The 17231-nt window shown below is 42.9% G+C and overlaps 2 protein-coding genes across 4 annotated transcripts in view; one reads left to right on the top strand and one right to left on the bottom strand.

Annotated features, from left to right (window-relative positions):
- Positions 1-9605, top strand: part of ubr7 (ubiquitin protein ligase E3 component n-recognin 7) — a 51687-nt gene extending 42082 nt beyond the window's left edge. Inside the window, exons 10-11 of the mRNA XM_059962772.1 lie at positions 486-547; positions 8655-9605. Coding sequence (XP_059818755.1) covers positions 486-547; positions 8655-8747 — 155 coding nt within the window. The 3' untranslated portion in view covers positions 8748-9605. The remainder of the gene's footprint in view (positions 1-485; positions 548-8654) is intronic.
- A 2460-nt stretch (positions 9606-12065) lies between these two features.
- The window catches only part of btbd7 (BTB (POZ) domain containing 7), a 97898-nt gene continuing 92732 nt past the window's right edge, over positions 12066-17231 (bottom strand). For all 3 annotated transcript variants that reach the window (XM_059962744.1, XM_059962752.1, XM_059962755.1), the window contains exon 11: positions 12066-17027. In XM_059962744.1, the coding sequence (XP_059818727.1) occupies positions 16206-17027 (822 nt within the window). In that variant the 3' untranslated portion in view covers positions 12066-16205. The remainder of the gene's footprint in view (positions 17028-17231) is intronic.

Genomic DNA, 17231 nt, shown 5'->3' with positions numbered 1-17231 from the left:
GAGAACGCGCAAACTCCCAACCCTGAGAACTGAACACTAATTGCTGGCACAGTGCCGCATTGTGCTAACTTGGTGCTGCCCAATCACTCTGACTGCACAGCTTCTGAAAGACTAAATCACAGTTCTGCTGTCTCTGGGAGCTATTTTGTTGTATTATGGATTGAAAATCACGTTCAAGGCTGAAGTGTGGGTCTTGACTGAATTTTAATCTTACTGGGGTATTTAAGTCTACTTAAACATTTAACTGTCATTTTAATGGGCACTGAAATGGGGACTTAACACAAAACACCACAATTATTACAATCAAATAGATTTTAGCTTGTGAAATCTGGTGCCAGAGAAATTATCATGTCTGACTTGCATGTCTTTTAAAAATATTGGCTTATTTCACTGGTTTCTCTGCTGTGCTGTAGGGGAAAAAATAAAATTCTGATTCACTCATCCTGGTGCGTGTTATGGTTTAAAGAAAGTTTTTCCTTTTACAGAATACAATGATTTAAAATCTGAATTGAAAGATTACCTGAAGAGATTTGCAGATGAAGGAAAGGTAAGGTCAGCTTTGTTTTGAACAAGTTTATGAAATTGAGCCAATTGAAAAAGGTAGAATTCTTTGTGGTAACTTTTGATTTGTAACCAGGTCAGTAAAAGGCACACAGGCTCCCTGCAGCATCTCAACTGTGAACGAGGAGAGGAGATGAGATCCAGCAGAATCAGGCCATTTGGCCCATCGAGTCTGCTCCACCTTTTCTTTGTGACAGATACAATTTTCCTTTCTGCCCTGATCTCCTGCTTTCTCCCTGTATCCCTTCATACCCTGACCAATCAAGGATCTATCAACTTCTGCCTTAAATATACATAAAGACTTGGCCTCCACAGCTGCTGTGACAAAGAATTCCATAGATTCACCACCTTCTGGCCTAAGAAACCCCCTCATCTCGGTTCTAAAATGAGGCCCGTCTATTCTGAGGCTGTGTCATCTGCTCTTAGACTCTCCCACCATAGGAAACATCCTCTCCACATCCACTCTATCACGGCCTTTCACCATTCGGTAGGTTTCAATGAGGTCACCCCTCATCCTTCTGAATTGTAGTGAATAGAGGCCCAGAGCCATCAGACACTCTTCATGTGACAAGCCATTCAATCCTGGAATCATTTTCAGGAACCTCCTTTCAACCCTCTCCAGTTTCAGCACATCATTTCTGAGATAAGGGGCTCAATCCTGCTCACTGCTTTTTTAAAAAAAAGTCTCAACATTGCAGCCTTGCTTTTATGTTCAAGTCCTTTTCAAACGAATGCTAACATTGCATTTGCCTTCCTCACCCACACGATTTAAATAATGGTTTTTATTACCCTTGCGGTTTCTTAACTCCACCCACAAAGATTCAACATTTTCTGACCCGATGTTGCCTGTTTCTAAAGATGTAATTCCACCTGTTGCCAACACAGCCTCACCACCGCCTCTGCCTTCCTGTCTGTCCCTTCAATACAAAGTATATGCTTTGATGTTAAACTCCCAACTATGGCCTTCTTTCAGCCACAGCTCACTGATTTTCACAATGTCATACCGACCAATCTCTAATTGTGCCTCGACCTGATTCTGAATGCTACATGTATTTAAATACAGCACCTTCAGTCCCGTATTCTTCGCCCTTTTGAATTTTGCCTCTCTGGTACAATTTAACTCTTTGCTCTGTCTGCATTTGTACCCAGTCATTAGCTTGTCCTTCCTTACATTCATGTTACACCCATCATCCGCTTGTAAACCTACTGGCTCATCCTCAGCTCTATCATACTGGTTCCAATCCCCCTGCCATATTAGTTAAAACCATTCCCAACAGCTCTAGAAAACCTGTCCGCAAGAATATTGGTTCCCCTTGGATTCAAGTGCAACACATCCTTTTTGTACAGGTCCCATCTGCCCCAGAAGAGATCATAATTATCCAGAAATCTGAATCCCTTCCCCCTGCTACAATTCTTCAGCCACACATTTACCTTCCACCTCACTCTATTCCTCTCCTCATTGTCAATCTCCTGAGATTACTACCCTTGAGGTCTTGCTTCTCAACATCCTTGCTAACTTTTTTTTCAGGATCTCCTCCCTTTTTCTACCCATGTCATTGGTACCAGTATGTACCATGACTTCTGGTGCTCACCCTCCCTTTTCAGGATATTGTGGACACGTACAGAAACCTGGCACCCTCCTGCGTTTGCTTTTGGTGTTCACAGAATCACCTATCTATCTCCCTGACTATAGTCCCCTAATACTGCTGCCATCCTCTTCAGTTCCCTGCCATTCTGAGCTACAGTGCCAGAGGCATGGCTGCTATTGCTTCCCGCAGGTAGGTTTCCTCCCCCCACAGTACTCACTCAAAATGGAGTACTTATTGTTGAGGGACATCCAGTATCTGACGTTCTCCCTTCCCTCTCCAGATAGTCACCCATTACCAGTCTCCTGTAGCCCCTGTCTATCACTGCCTCATTTTCCTTAACAAGCAGACGGTCATCGAGCTGCAGCTCCAGTTCCCTAACTCCATCTCTAGGAGCTGCATCTCGCTGCACGGGGTGCAGATGTGGCCATCAGGGACACTCGGTGTCTCCTGGAAATCCCATATCTAACACCCAGAACTGAACACTGGCTCTGTAGACATGTCCCCTATGCTCTCAAGAGTTAAAGAAGAAAAAAAATAAGGAATGAACTCACCTACTTACCATGCTTCCATCTGTTCTTGCCGAAGCTTTGTGAGCCAAAATCTTACTACTATGACGACCGTTCCCACAATGACAGAAGTGCGATGGGGTACTTCCCTTTCACAGAGACTGGGATTATACAAGCTCTTTGTTTGACCTGTGCAGGAACGCTCCTGTTGCGTCTGCAGTACTGTACTCCAATTAACGACCTCTCAATCAAAACCTATCAATCTATGCCTTAAATACACCCAACGACCTGGCCTCCACAGCTGCATGTGGCAACAAATTCCACAAGTTCACTAACCTCTGGCTATTGAATTTCCTGCACATTTGTTTTAAATGGATGCCCCTCTATCCCGAAGCTGTAGCCTCCTGTCCTAGACTCTCCCACCATGGGAAACATCCTTTCTGCATCTACTGTTTAGGCCTTTCAACATTCAAAAGGTTTCAATGAGATCCCCCCCCCCCCCCATCCTAAATTCCAGCGAGAACAGTCCCAGAGCTATCAAATATTCCTTGTATGATAACCCTTTCATTCCTGGAATCATCCTTGTGAACCTCCTCTGAACCCTCTCCAATGCCACCACATCTTTTTTTAGATGAGGAGCACAAAGCTATTCACACTACTCAAGGTGAGGCCTCACCAGTGCCTTGTAAAGCCTCAGCATCACATCCTCACTCTTGTATTCTAGACCTCTTGAAACGAATGCTAACATTGCATTTGCCTTCCTCACCACCAACTCAACCTGCAAGTTAACCTTTGAGTGTTCTGCACAAGGACTCCCAAGTCCTTTTGTATCACAGATTTGTGGATTTTCTCCCCATTTGAAAAAGTCTGCACATTTATTTCTACTACCAAAGTGCATGACCATTGTACTTCCAACATTGTATTTCATTTGCCACTTTCTTATCCATTCTCCTAATCTGTCTTAAGTCCTTCTGCAGCATTCCTGTTTCCTCAACACTACCTGCCCCTTCACCATTCTTATCTCCTGCAAATTTGGCAACAAAGCCATCTATTCCATCATCTAAATCATTGATATACAGCAAAAAAAGCGGTCCCAACACCGAACACTGTGGAACACTACTAGTCACTGGCAGCCAACTAGAAAAGGATCCTTTTATTCTCACTTCCTGCCTCCTACAAATCAGCCAATGCTACAACCATATCAATAACTTTTCTGTAATACCACGGGCTCTTAAATTGGTAAGCAGCCTCATGTGTGGTACATTGTCAAAGGCCTTCTGAAAGTCCAAATATACAACATCCACTGCATCCCCTTTATCTACCCCACACGTACTCTCCTCAAAAATTCCAACAGGTTTGTCGGGCAAGATTTTCCATTAAGGAATCTATGCTGACTTTGTCCAATCTTGTATGTGTCACCAAGTACTCCGTCACCTCATCCTTACCAAATGACTCCAACATCTTCCCAACCACTGAGGTCAGGCTAACTGGTCTATAGTTTCCTTTCTGCTGACTTCCTCCCTTCTTAAAGGGCAGAGTGACATTTGCAATTTCCTAGTCCTCTGGCACCATGCCAGAGTCCAATGGTTTTTGAAGGATCATTACTAATGCCTCCAGAATCTCTACTGCCACCTCTTTCAGAACCCTTGGGTATAGTTCATCTGATCCGGGTGACAACATGAGCCCTTAGGTTTTCGGCTCTTTGAGCACTTCCTCCCTTGTAGTAGTAACTACTCACTTCCCTTCCCTTGCACATCAGGCATACTACTGGTGTCTTCCACAGTGAAGACTGATGCAAAATACTCTTAGTTTATCTGCCATCTCCTTGCCCCTGTTATTATTTCTCCAGCCTCATTTTCCAGCAGTATTATATCTACATATTTTTTTACTTAAAAAATTTTACTATCCACTTTGATATTATTTGCTGACTTGCTTTCATATTTCATCTTTTCCCTTCTAATGTTCTTAAGTTGCTCTCTATACATTTTTTAGAAACTTGCCAACCCTCTACTTTCCCATTCATTTTTTGCTTTGTTGTATGCCCTTTCTTTTGCTTTTACAATAGCTTTGACTTCCCTTGTCAGTCATGGTTGTACTATTTTACCATTTGATTATTTCTTAGTTTTGGAATATGTCTGTCCTCATTTTCCCAGAAACTCTCACCATTGCTGCTCTGCTGTCATCTCTGCCAGCACCTCCTTCCAGTTCACTTTGGCCAACTCCTCTCTCAAACCACTAATTTCCTTTACTCCACTGCAATACTGCTATATCAGACTTAACTTTCTCCCTCTCAAATTTCAAGTTGAAGTCAATCATATTGAAATCACTGCTTCCTAAGGGTTCTTTTACTGTAAGCTCCCTAATCACCTCTGATTCATTACATAACACCCAGTCCAGTTTAGCTGATCCCCTGGTAGGCTCAATGACAAACTGCTCTAAAAAGCCATCTCTGAGGCATTCAACACTCTCGAGATCCATTAGCAACCTGATTTTCCCAATCGACCTGCATGTTGAAATTTCCCATGACTATTATAACATTGCCCTTTTGACATGCCTTTGGTATTTCCTGTTCTAAACTGTGGTCCAGCTTGCAGCTACTGTTGGGAGGTCTGTATCTAACTCCCATCAGGGCTTTTTACCCTTGTTGATTTTTTTTTTAACTGAACCCACAAGGATTCAACATCTTCTGATCTTATGTCACATCTTTCTACTGATTTGATGCCATTCTTTAACAGTAGAGCCACACCACCCACTCTGCCGACCTTCCTATCCCTCTGACACAATGTGTAACCTTGGACATTCAGCTCCCAACTACAACCATCCTTCAGCCATGATTCAGAGATGGCCACAATCTCACACCTGACAACCTGGAATAGTGCAGTAAGATCACCCACCTTATTTCTTGTTCTTTGTGCCTTGAGTGCAGTATTTGTTACCCTTTTTTGATTCTGCATCCCTAATGCACTGATACTCACCCTGCTGGCTGCAATTATGTCCCATCATCTACCTGTCTTCCTGAGAGTCTGACTGCATGCTATCTGTGCTTTTTTACCGTCTGTCCTATCCTGTGTACTTCACTCCAGTTCCCAACAGAAAAGCCTCCCTTTATTCCCACTCTTTGCCTCCTGCCAATCAGCCACTGCTTTCTCCATGCTAGAATTTTTCCTGTAATGCCATGGGCTCATAGCTTGTTAAATAGCTTCATGTGTGGCTCCTTGTCAAAGGCCTTCTGAAAATCCAAGTGTACACACACATCTACTGATTCTCCTTTGTCTATCCTGTTTGTTATTTCTTCAAAGAATTCTAACAGATTTGTCAGGCAAGATTTCCTTGAGGAAACTATGCTGACTTTAGCCTGTTTTACTATGTGCCTCTAAGTACCCTGATAACTTGTCCTTAATAATCGACTCCAACATCTCCCCAAACACTGATGTTCAACTAACTGGCCTATAGTTTTCTTTCTTCTGCCCCTCTCCCTTCTTATAATTTTCCAGTCTTGCAGAACCATTCCAGAATCTAGTGATTAGTGATGGATGACCTTTCAATAATGCCTCCATGATCTATTCAGCCACCTCTTTCAGAACCTTGGGGTGCACACCTTGTGGTCCAGGTGACTTGTCTACCTTCAGACCTTTCAGTTTCCCAAGAACCTTCTCTCTAGCTATGGTAACTTCATTCCCGCACCTCTGACACCTGGAGATTCCACCATACTGCTTGTGTCTTCCACAGTGAAGACTGATGCAAAATACTTATTCAGTTAGTCTGCCATTTCCTAGTCCCCCATTACTACCTCTCCAGCGTCATTTTCCAACAATCTGATATCCACTCTTGCCTTTCTTTTACACTTTGCATCTGGAAAACCTTGTTTTTGGCCATCTTACCTTCAATTTTTCTCTGTTTTGCTTTTTAGTTGCCTTCTGTTGGTTTTTAAAAGCTTCCCAATCTTCTGACTTCCCAGTAATTTTTTCTCCATTATATGCCCTTGTTTTGGCTTTTATGCTGTCTTTGACTTCCCTTGTTAGTGATGGTTGGCTCATCCTCCCTTTAGAATATTACTTCATCTTTGGGATGTATCTATCCTGGGCCTTCTGAATTTCCCCCAGGAACTCCAACCACTGCTACTTGGCTGTGATCCCTTCTGATGAAATTTGTGGGAAGATGTTATTTTGGAGTTGGCATTGGTGGGATCACACAGAGGTGGCTATCCTCACTGCTGAACCACTGGGGGCAGGGCAATGTGTCTTTGGTTGCCTTGATGAGGAAGTGGAGTCTGTCTTGTGGGATCTTCCATCTACCTAACCCCCTATATTTTCTCTTTCGGACCTCCTCCCTTTTCCTACTTGTGTTATTGGTACTGATAGGTCCTGTGACTTGTGGCTGCTCACCCCCACCTCCCCTGATGATGTGGATCTGAGAGATCCCCAAGCTTGGCACCTGTGAGGCAAAATTCCATCTGGGTGTCTTATGTTCATAGGATCTGCTGTTGCTCCTTGAATGATGGAATCCCTACCATTACAGCTCTGCTTCTCATCTCTCCTTCCCCTCTGAGCCACAAAGCCAGACTCAATGCTAGATGTACACATGTAGATATCAGCGAGGCTGGCGGTCTCCCAGAGTTCCCACACCTCACACAGAGAGCACACCACTAACCCATGACCCATTCTCAGCACAATGTATCAATAGACAAAAAAAAGGGGAAAATACTTGATAGAAACTCACTTAGAATCTCCGCCTGTGTGAGCCTTGGCCTGTTTATGCTGAAGCCCGTTGAGCCAAAGTCTGCAGACCTGGCAGCATCTATGGAAAAGAGTACAGTCGATGTTTCATTCCCGAGACGTCTGTACTCTTTTCCATAGATGCTGCCTGGTCTGCTCTGTTCCTCTGGCATTTTGTGTGTGTGTTGCTCAGATTTCCAGCATCTGCAGGTTTTCTCTTGTTTGTGACCCAACCCTGAGGGCTCTAACACTGTCTACTCCTACCTGGCTTCTTTTGACTGGCCTTTGTCGAGTGCTGAAGAGATTGTTATGATTGCAGGAACTCTGCAGGCCAAGCACCATCTATTACTGTTCCCCCCCCCCCCCCCCCAAAATTCTGGCATCTTCCCCAGCCCTTAAGAGTTTCGGCTTGAAGTGTCATCCGTTTGACCTACTGTGTTCCTCCCACAGATTGTGAGAATTTGGGTTAGCATAGACTAGATGGGCTAAAGGGCATGTGTCTGTGCTGGATGACTGTGGTTTATATGGAAGGGTATAATCAGTGGCTTTAAGTAGCAACTGAGCTGAGCAGACTTTCAAGCTGCTCGTTTCCTGTTTTTGACTAGATGCTTTCTATTTTTACAGTAATTCAATTTCACTGGAGAGCATGTGACATCAGAAATTTGCCTTTGAAGCTGCAGGCTACAACGGAAAGCTTCAAAGGAACTTCCCCCTGACGAGGAGTGAGCAAACTAAAATGTTCAAACGGCAACCCTCTCCCTCCTCCAGCGAAGGTCACCCAGTCACAGAGAGGTTTATGATGCCACCTGGAGCTTAGCTCTGGTAGTCACCATGGTTCTAGCCAAAGAGTGTTCCAATCAGTGGAGCTGGTGGAAGATGACGACACATCAGTGCTGGCAGTAAATGGTCCCCAGTCTCTAACTCCACCCTGATCTGTCAGGCTGATGCCCCCCCACCCCCACATTAAACAAAGTCTTGCACATTTTCTCCATTGCTGAATGGTCTACTTCTGCACCTATTGTCTATTTAGGGAATCTGCCCTAACATCCCTATTAACTGGATCTCAGTCGGCCTCTACAGCCACACCAACAGACAATACTTTAGGAGATCATATTCAACTTGAGTGAGCCACCTACTACACTGCCCCACCCCTTCAGACAAGTTGTACAGAGAAGTTATCAACATGTGGATGTTTGTCCAATGCCTGGGATTGGACATCCTATTTTAGAAACTCACTTGTTCTAATAAAACTGATTTTTACCTTTATCTTTCTACGTTAACAGGTGGTTACAAGTGAAGATATCCAGCAATTCTTTGAGGAGCTTCAATCAAAGAAGAGACGGCGAGTGGACGGGATGCAGTATTTTTGCAGTTAAACTACCATAACATTCAGTCAAAACATGTGCAAAATGTTATCATAACAACGGCACTTTTAAAATTAACTGGTTGTCCCCTGTTTATTTTACTTGGCCTCCTTGGTGTAATTCAAGCAGAAATGGTTTAGTGCAGAGGTTCCTGAGCTTTTCTTGCGCCATGGACCCCTACCATTAATGGAGGGGTCCATAGACGCCAGGTTGGGAACCCCTGGTTTATTGAGAAGACGCAATAGAGAATTCATAGCATCAGTTCACTTCAGTAGGGGAAGAGTAGAAATGATACTTTTATAAGAAATTAACAGCTTGGACTATGTATGCACAGGTAATTCTTTTTAAACTCATGGTTTATAATAAGCATTGGGACAAATGAGACCTTCAAACAGGACAGTGGCTCTAATACATCCATGCTGCCTTCATCCACCAACTAAATACCCACCCCGACAAGCTGTTTAACAGCAGTGTGCGGTAAATATTGAAATCAAGCCATACCTGTAGCCGAGAGCTCTCTTGTTCACCTACTTTAAAACCAGCTTCATCTAGCCAGAAGGGGCAAGTTCATAGCTTCAACTATACACTTAAAACTGCAAATCAAGGCACTAAGGTTCATATTGAGATTGCTAAGAAACTAGCCATCATTTGACAGTGAAGATCTTTAATTGACAATTATTAACCTGAAACCATGTTCTACAAGTTGCTTCATTTACAGCAAGCATAAGGAATATCTGTCTGTGTCGCACCCTGTAATTTTTAACGTTGGAACTGAAATATGAAAAGCTGACCGACATGTTGAATCTGTTCTGTTACTAATGCTTTAATGTTCATGGGTTAGGGAGAAGCCAATAAAAATTTAGTTACTTTCTCATGTGAGATGCTTTCTGAAATGTGACATCACCCATTTAAATATTTATTTCTAGTCATGCAACAAGGCAGTCTTGTCAACAAGTTCAAATTTAATTGTTGTTCAACCCAACGTGTGACACTTGGGTTCTGTTGGCTGTACAAGTCTCAGGAAGACTATCTCTGGCCCCACTAAACATGAGATTGTGGTGCAAAACCTCCTGTTTGTGTGGATACTGCGTAATGTGTTACCCTGTTACAAATCAATACCACAAAATAACAGTACACCCTACCCAATTTAGCTTTAGTCAAATTAAGAATTATGAAGGGTTAGTAAAGTAAAACAAGGGCCCATTTTAATGAAACAGTCTAATGCAGACATGGTAGGAGCGCATGGTTTCCCTTCCTTTGGTCCTCCATCGATTTTCCCCAGGCTTCGTCGACTCCTGGCCCCACTCCACGTCCACTCTGACCTCTCATTTCTGGCATCTTCTCTCTTCATCTTCCACCAAACAAAAGACTCAGATCACCTCTGTCTCAGGCACACAAGAAAAAAACCTCTTCATTGGACAGTGCACATTCCATGGCCTGTATCTCTAGCCATAACCCAAACACTGCTGCTACAGCATAACCATCGTGGTAGCAGTGAAACCTTTACCAGGGTGTTACACATGTATGCAGCCAAACGAAACACTGGGCCAAGGAGAACCAACAGCTATGCACACCAGAGAAATATTGTTACAAAACATTTTTGAAGTGAGTCATAGAGAAGTACAGCACAGAAACGGCTCTTTGGCCCAGATCATCCATGCCAATACTAACCTGCCTATTTCTCTTGATGTACACTAGGGCCATATCCCTACTATCCACTCACAAACAAGAAAATCTACAGATGCTGGAAATCCAAGCAACTGTTGGAAATGTTGGAGGAAACAACAGGCCTACTGAAGGGCCTCTCCCTGAAATATCACCAGTACTCTTTTCCACAGATGCTGTCCAGCCTGCTGAGTTCCTCCAGCATTTGTGAGAGTTCCCTACTATCCATGTACCTATCTGAACTCCAGTGCTGGCAGCTCATTCCACACTCTCACAACCCTCTGAGTGAAGTTTCCCCTCATGTTTTTCATCCTTAACCCATGACCTCTGATCATAGTCCCACACCTCAGTGGAAAAAGCCTGTTTGCATTTACCTTAGCCATACCCCTCATAATTTTGTATACCTCTATCAAATCTCCCCTCACTCTTCTACATTCTAAAGAATACAGTCCTAACCTGCTAAATCTTTCCCTATAACTCAGGTCCCCCAGACATAGCAACATTCTTGTAAATTTTCTCTGCACTCTTATCAACCTTGTGTATATCTTTCCTTTGGTAGGTGACTAAAACTTCATATAATACTCCAAATTTAGGCCTCACTAACATCTTTTACAACTTTATCTTCAGTACTGAATACATTGATTTATGAAGGATAATGTGCTTAAAGCTTTCTTTACAAGCCTATCTACCTGTGACACCACTTTCAATGAATTATGTTCCTGCAGTCACAGATCCCTTTGTTCCCCCATGGCCATGAGACATGAGCAGAATTAGGCCAGAGTCCACTCCATTGTATCATCATGGCTGACTCCAGATTTTTTTCAACACCATGCATACACCTGCCCTCTCACCGTATCCTGACCAATCAGGAATCTATTCCGCTTTTAATATACTCACAGACTTGGCCTCCACCACAACCTGTGGCAGAGCGTTCCACAGATTCAACACTTCTTGGTTTAAAAAAGATTACTCTGTGCCTTCTAGTTCTGGATACCCCCACCAGAGGAAACAGCTTCTCCACATCCACCTTACCTCGAACTTTCAACATTCAGAAGATTTAAGTGAGATCCCTGCATTCTCATAAATTCCAGTGAGTACAGGCTAAAGCTGCCAGATGCTCATTTGTTAACCCCTTCATAATAGACTTCCCCAACCACAGTTTTGCAATTTTCCAGTCCTCCAGGTCCATGCCAGAATCAGGTGATTCTTGAAAGATCATGACCAATGCATCCGTTACCACTTCAGCTCGAGGGTCGTGGCCTGTGGATTGATGGTGCATGGATGTTGTCCTGAAGCCACATTGCTGCAAGAACAGCCCACAGCAGCTGCTCACAGCATGCAATGCAGCTGCAGATGAAGGAATTCAATTTGTCCTTGACCAAGTGAATAGAGGGCAGCACTGATGGGAGGGGGCTGCCTCCAACCTAGCACAGAATTCTTAAGTAAAGGCTTCAAAAGGTGCAGAAGCTGATAAAAATGCCAGTGTTTCTTTGCTGTCTGCCTCACTGACTTTAATATGGAACATTATTTCAGGAATCTGACATTAGACATGACATGGCCATTTTAACCCAATAGAAAAACCAATGCTGCAGTTGCATACCACTGTTTATACACGATGGCCAGTTTATTAGGTACACATGCAATTATCAATGCAATTATCTCACCAGCCAATCATGTGGCAGCAACTGAATGCATAGAGAACTGCAGACTCGGTCAAGGAGGTTCAGTTGTTCAGACCAAACATCAGAATGGGGAAGAAATATGAAAGTGACTTTGACCATGGAATGATTGTTGGGTGTGGTCTGACTATCTCAAAAACTGCTGATCTCCTGGGATTTTCATGCACAACAGTCTAGATTTTATAGAGAATGGTGTGAAAAACAAAAAAAATCCAGTGAGCAGCAGTTCTGTGAGCGAATGATGAAAGACCAGCGTCGGGCATTTTCATGCCTTACAAGGCGTGGAACGAAAGACTGCGTGGTGTGGCACGCCACTCCTAACACAGACATTTTGCAGTATTTTTCTTTATTTTGCGAGGTCGAGTTGCCAGCTGAACACTCAACCCGGCACGGATGGAAAGCGTACTCGGATTGGAACCTCCGTTCCGGAGTCACTGTGCCACCAGCCGACCCTCTGAATGAAAATGCCCTGAAATGAGAGGTCAGAGGAGAATGTCCAGACTGGCTCAAGTTGACAAGAGGGCGATTAGTAACTCAAATAACCACACATTACGACAGTGGCGTGCAGAATAGCATCTCTTAATGCACAATGTGTCAAACCTTGAGGTGGATGGGCTACAGCAACAGAAGACCACCGACATACACTATGTGGCCATCTTATTAGGTACAGGGTGGTACATGGGATAAACATACAAAGTTGAATTTGGGGACAATCAGGAACATTATGGGATAAATAAAGTGCATTCAGATTATATTTGGATCCTTCCACAGATGAAACAGTCACCAACCACTGGAATGTCATTCCAGTTGGTCACATTTCCTCTTGCTCAAACAATGAAGGGACAGTCATTTCAAATGTGCTGTTTCATTTTAATAAAAATATGGATTAAATTCACAATCATAATGAAACATTCTGTTGGCCATTTAATTAGAACACTAACTATGCCAGTTTAGAATTTGTTACATGCTTTTCCCTCCCCAGAAACAGTAGAAAAATAGATGAGAGATTCTGTACAACTGCTACAGTACTCAATAGGGAAATGCATTTCACTAAGCAACAACTTCCTTTTAAGATGCTAAAAAAAATAGTCATCTCTTTAAAAAACTTTATATACATTGAAGCATTGTAAGAATCAATAGACAGTTATGCCATTTGTAGAAAACCTTTGCATAGGATATTTGATCTAATTTACTGTTATATGAGCCTTTAGCATTGAAGGCACTTTACTGTATCCCAGTAACAGTTTAGATCGTAAGCATCCAAAACAAATCATTAGAGAACTAAACACCAACAATGCAAGTTTTTTAAAAAGCTTTTGCTACGAAGCACAAATTCATCTGAGTGGCTTCCAATATTCTAATATAACCAAAATTAAACTGGTAAACAGTTGCAGTTCAACATCATGCAGGGACATGTGGCCAATAGAAAAAGGTACATCAACACAATTTAGAACAATATGCAAGTAGCGTCAGATCAGGCAACTTTTGAATGTTGTGCGTGTACTGGAAATAGTTGCTTCTGTTATGTTTAGGAAGGGCTGCAGATCTGTGGCAATGCAGATAAATTAGCAGCCAGTTTTGACTACCTTCTTAACCTAGCTGTGGTGGAAAGCAAGCACTAATATATACTGATCAAAAACCAACAGTGAAAACAATGTTAGAGTCCTCGAACACAGAAACAGGCCCTTCAGCCTATGTAGTGAATACCACTGCTCTGCCTAGTCCCATCAGCCTGCACCTGGACCATAGCCCTCCGTAACTCTCCCGTCGATGTACCTATCCAAACGTCTCTTAGATGTTGAAATCAAATGCGAATCCACCACTTGCAAGGGCTACTCGTTCCACAATCTAACCAACCTTGTGAGAGAAGTTCCCCTCATGTTCCCTTTAAACATTTCACTTTTCATCCTTAATCCATGACCTATAGTTCTAGTCTAACCAAACCTCAATGGAAAACAGCTAATGTGTTAAACCTGGAAACCCCAGTACTCTCTCAAGAAACTGCACACACATCCACAAGGTGGCACTAGAGCAACACTCACAGTACAATATGGGACTATTAGGCTGGATGATCATCTGGAGTGGAATTGGAATTCACTCTGTACAACCAAATGAAGCACAGCTAACATATTGGAATAAAGCAGGGCACCAGAGTAATAAAGCGATTAGCGTGAGGCTATTACGTTCAGGCTATAGCAGTTTGGAATTCAATTCCAGTGTCTTCAGTAAGGAGTCTGTATGTCCTCGATGTGGCTGTTTTCTCTGGGTGCTCCTCCCGCAGTCCAAAGGTGTACTGGGCATGTGAATTGGTCATTGTAAATTGTCCCTTGACTAGGTTAGGGGTAAATTGAGGTTGTTAGGATGGCGCGGTTCGAAGGCCAGAAGGGCCTAATTCCGCTTTACTAAAATAAAATTAAACTTTATATTTCAATGGTTGCCACAAGCCCAAGAATGGAAGTTTGTGTGTAGTCTTAGAATTCAGATTTTCAATTTAACACCAATACATCAGCTCTAGGTACCCTGACATGATTGATAAGATTGCACTGTAACACTGAACAACGGTAGGCTTTGCATCAGTATATTGCATTGGAAATTTGCACACAAAGCTTTTTGCTTTGAATTCTCCTGTCTCCTAATGTCAGTCCTGATGTGGCATCCAAACAGGAAACAGAACAAGATCTGAGAAGGAAAATCTGCACAATTACTTCAAATTAGTTTTATACTGTAGATCAGAATGAGTAAAATTCAAAACGCCACCACAGAATTTAAATGTATAACTCAACAGATACAGGTTCAAGAGGAGGGAAGTTTCTGCAAGCGATTGTAGGATCGACATAGCTGGCAGAATACAGAACTAAAACAACTATAATCAATTATTATAGTTCTCTAGATATTCTACCTTGCCTCCAAGATTGGATTAACAGGGTTAGTCTCTGTCTTTAGGAGTAGGCCTGGATTTAACTGTTGCCAGGGAGGTGAAAATGAGGTCTGCAGATGCTGGAAATCCAGAGTAACAAACACAAAATGTTAGAGAAACTCAGCAAGTCAGGCAGCATCTATGGAGGGAATAAAAACCTTCTTGCTTTTACTCCTCTCCTCCCCCACTTTCTTACTCTGGCTTCCCCCTTCCTTTCCACTGATCGCGGCCCAAAACATCAACTGTTTACTCATTACCATCGATGCTGCCTGACCTGCAGAATTCCTTCAGCATTTTGTGCACAGAACATCTTAAATATGTGCAATTGCAGACCCTACTTGGATACAGCAAAGGGGAAACAAGAGAATTTAAAAATCACATACAACTTGCATTCTAGTTTCTCCCCTTCACAGAATTAATATTATTTTAAGTGTTGGAAACCATTTTGGAGACCAACATTCATCTATCCATGCAGAAATTTGAAAAGGAGCTAACAAACTAAAAAATGAGGGGAAAGGGCTGAGAAGTTTCATGCGTCCAACGACAGATCCATGATTAAGCAAACAATATGACAGCAGCTTCATCGGGAACTCCAGCCGCTTTCTCCATGTTGCTAGTATTTCTGCCTTTGGGATTTCAGCTTCTCAGGATATATTAAAGCATTAATCCTATAAACCGATTGTCACAGCAATCTGATTGTCCCAAGATTAAGACTATAGCTTTAAACTGACAAGGATCTGTGCTCTGAATAGAGGCAGCTGGCCAGCAGATTAAAGGCGTTCTTCCCTTGCATGTTTCCAATGCTGAGTACACTTGAAAAGAATACTGCCCAGTATTTTAAAGACTAAAAACTTTCTCGAAAATGAGAAAATATGCCAATGTGTACTGTATATCAGAGTACTTTTCACCATTAAATATTACACAATTGTTATTCAATGCACAACAACATGGAACTGTTTTAAACAGACCTGAAAAAACGGAGGTAAAAGATCAAGCATTATTTTAAATGGTGAACTTGATTACTGGACGATTTGAACATTAGAAAGGATGGCAATACTGCACATGACTTGGTTTCCCGAGATATTAAAAAAGTCATAGAAAATCACTTAGAAATTATCCTATTTAAGGTAGAAATGTTATGTACAAAACATCTATGAAAGCAAAATTAAGAGTCATCTGCTGAAAAATCACAATGGATTACTGCTGTCATTAAAGAGCTGACTTTTTGTACGAGAGATCAGATCTGTTTGGTGACCTCCTTTCTCGGCTTAGTGTATCTTCCCTACTGTTCCGGATGTTTCTGTGAGGCTGAGCGCTGGGTCCCGGCTCCAGCACATCACCATCCGATGATCGTCTGCTGCAGTGAGCCTCGCGGCTCTCAGAGCTGCAGGGCACACTGAGGGCATGGCTAGCGGTCAGGCCACAAGTCAGATCCGTCTCCATTAATCCCCTGCTTCTGGTGTGCAAAGAGCCCCCACTATACTCTTGCTTCAGTGCTAAGTCCAACCTGTGTGGTGGCTGCTCCAGAAAATCGAAATAAGGTGGGTCACTGGGTCTTGGTTGTTGGGCTTCAGGAGGCAGTAAGTACTCTCTCCTTGATTCTACTGGCTTACTAGAAGGTTCACTGCAAAGAGAAGTCATCTTGAAGCTCCCTGCTGCTGCAGATCTATTGGGGTTGTATAAGTCTGGGCTGAAATATGTTGCCTGTGAAGGAGCCAATGTATGTCTGCTTGTTCCTGGAGTGTACGGCCGGTAAGATACAGTGGAGAAATCATAGAGATCAGGGTAGTCCTGGAAGCCTTGGCGAGGTTCTGCCTTCAGATGACTGGGCTTTCTCCTCACACCGTGTGCGCGTCTACTGTGCAAATATGGTGCAGGCCGTGGAAAGGAAGCAAAATCTGAAGCCATTTGGTTCACTTCGGTACTTAAAGCAAGCTCTGGAAACCTTCTGTCCTTAAGTGACAAGTTACTCAGAGATGTCACACCCATTGCAATGTCTGGCATCAGTTCATTCAAGGCACCTTCAGCACTCTAGAAGAAAACAAAATTGAACAACATCAAATTTGGATTTTCTACTCCATGACTTTTGAAGCCAAACTATGTGAACACAACATCTGTAGATTCATATGATCACAATAACTTTTCAAGTATAGCTGGTGAGCTCCATACTGAACTATTCATTGACCAGCACCTGGACCACAGCTCTCCATACCCTTCCCATCCACGTACCTGTCC

Source organism: Hypanus sabinus, chromosome 2 (assembly GCF_030144855.1).
Source record: "Hypanus sabinus isolate sHypSab1 chromosome 2, sHypSab1.hap1, whole genome shotgun sequence".
In the NCBI taxonomy this organism is placed as follows: domain Eukaryota; kingdom Metazoa; phylum Chordata; class Chondrichthyes; order Myliobatiformes; family Dasyatidae; genus Hypanus; species Hypanus sabinus.
This window is presented reverse-complemented; position numbering and strand designations above follow the sequence as displayed.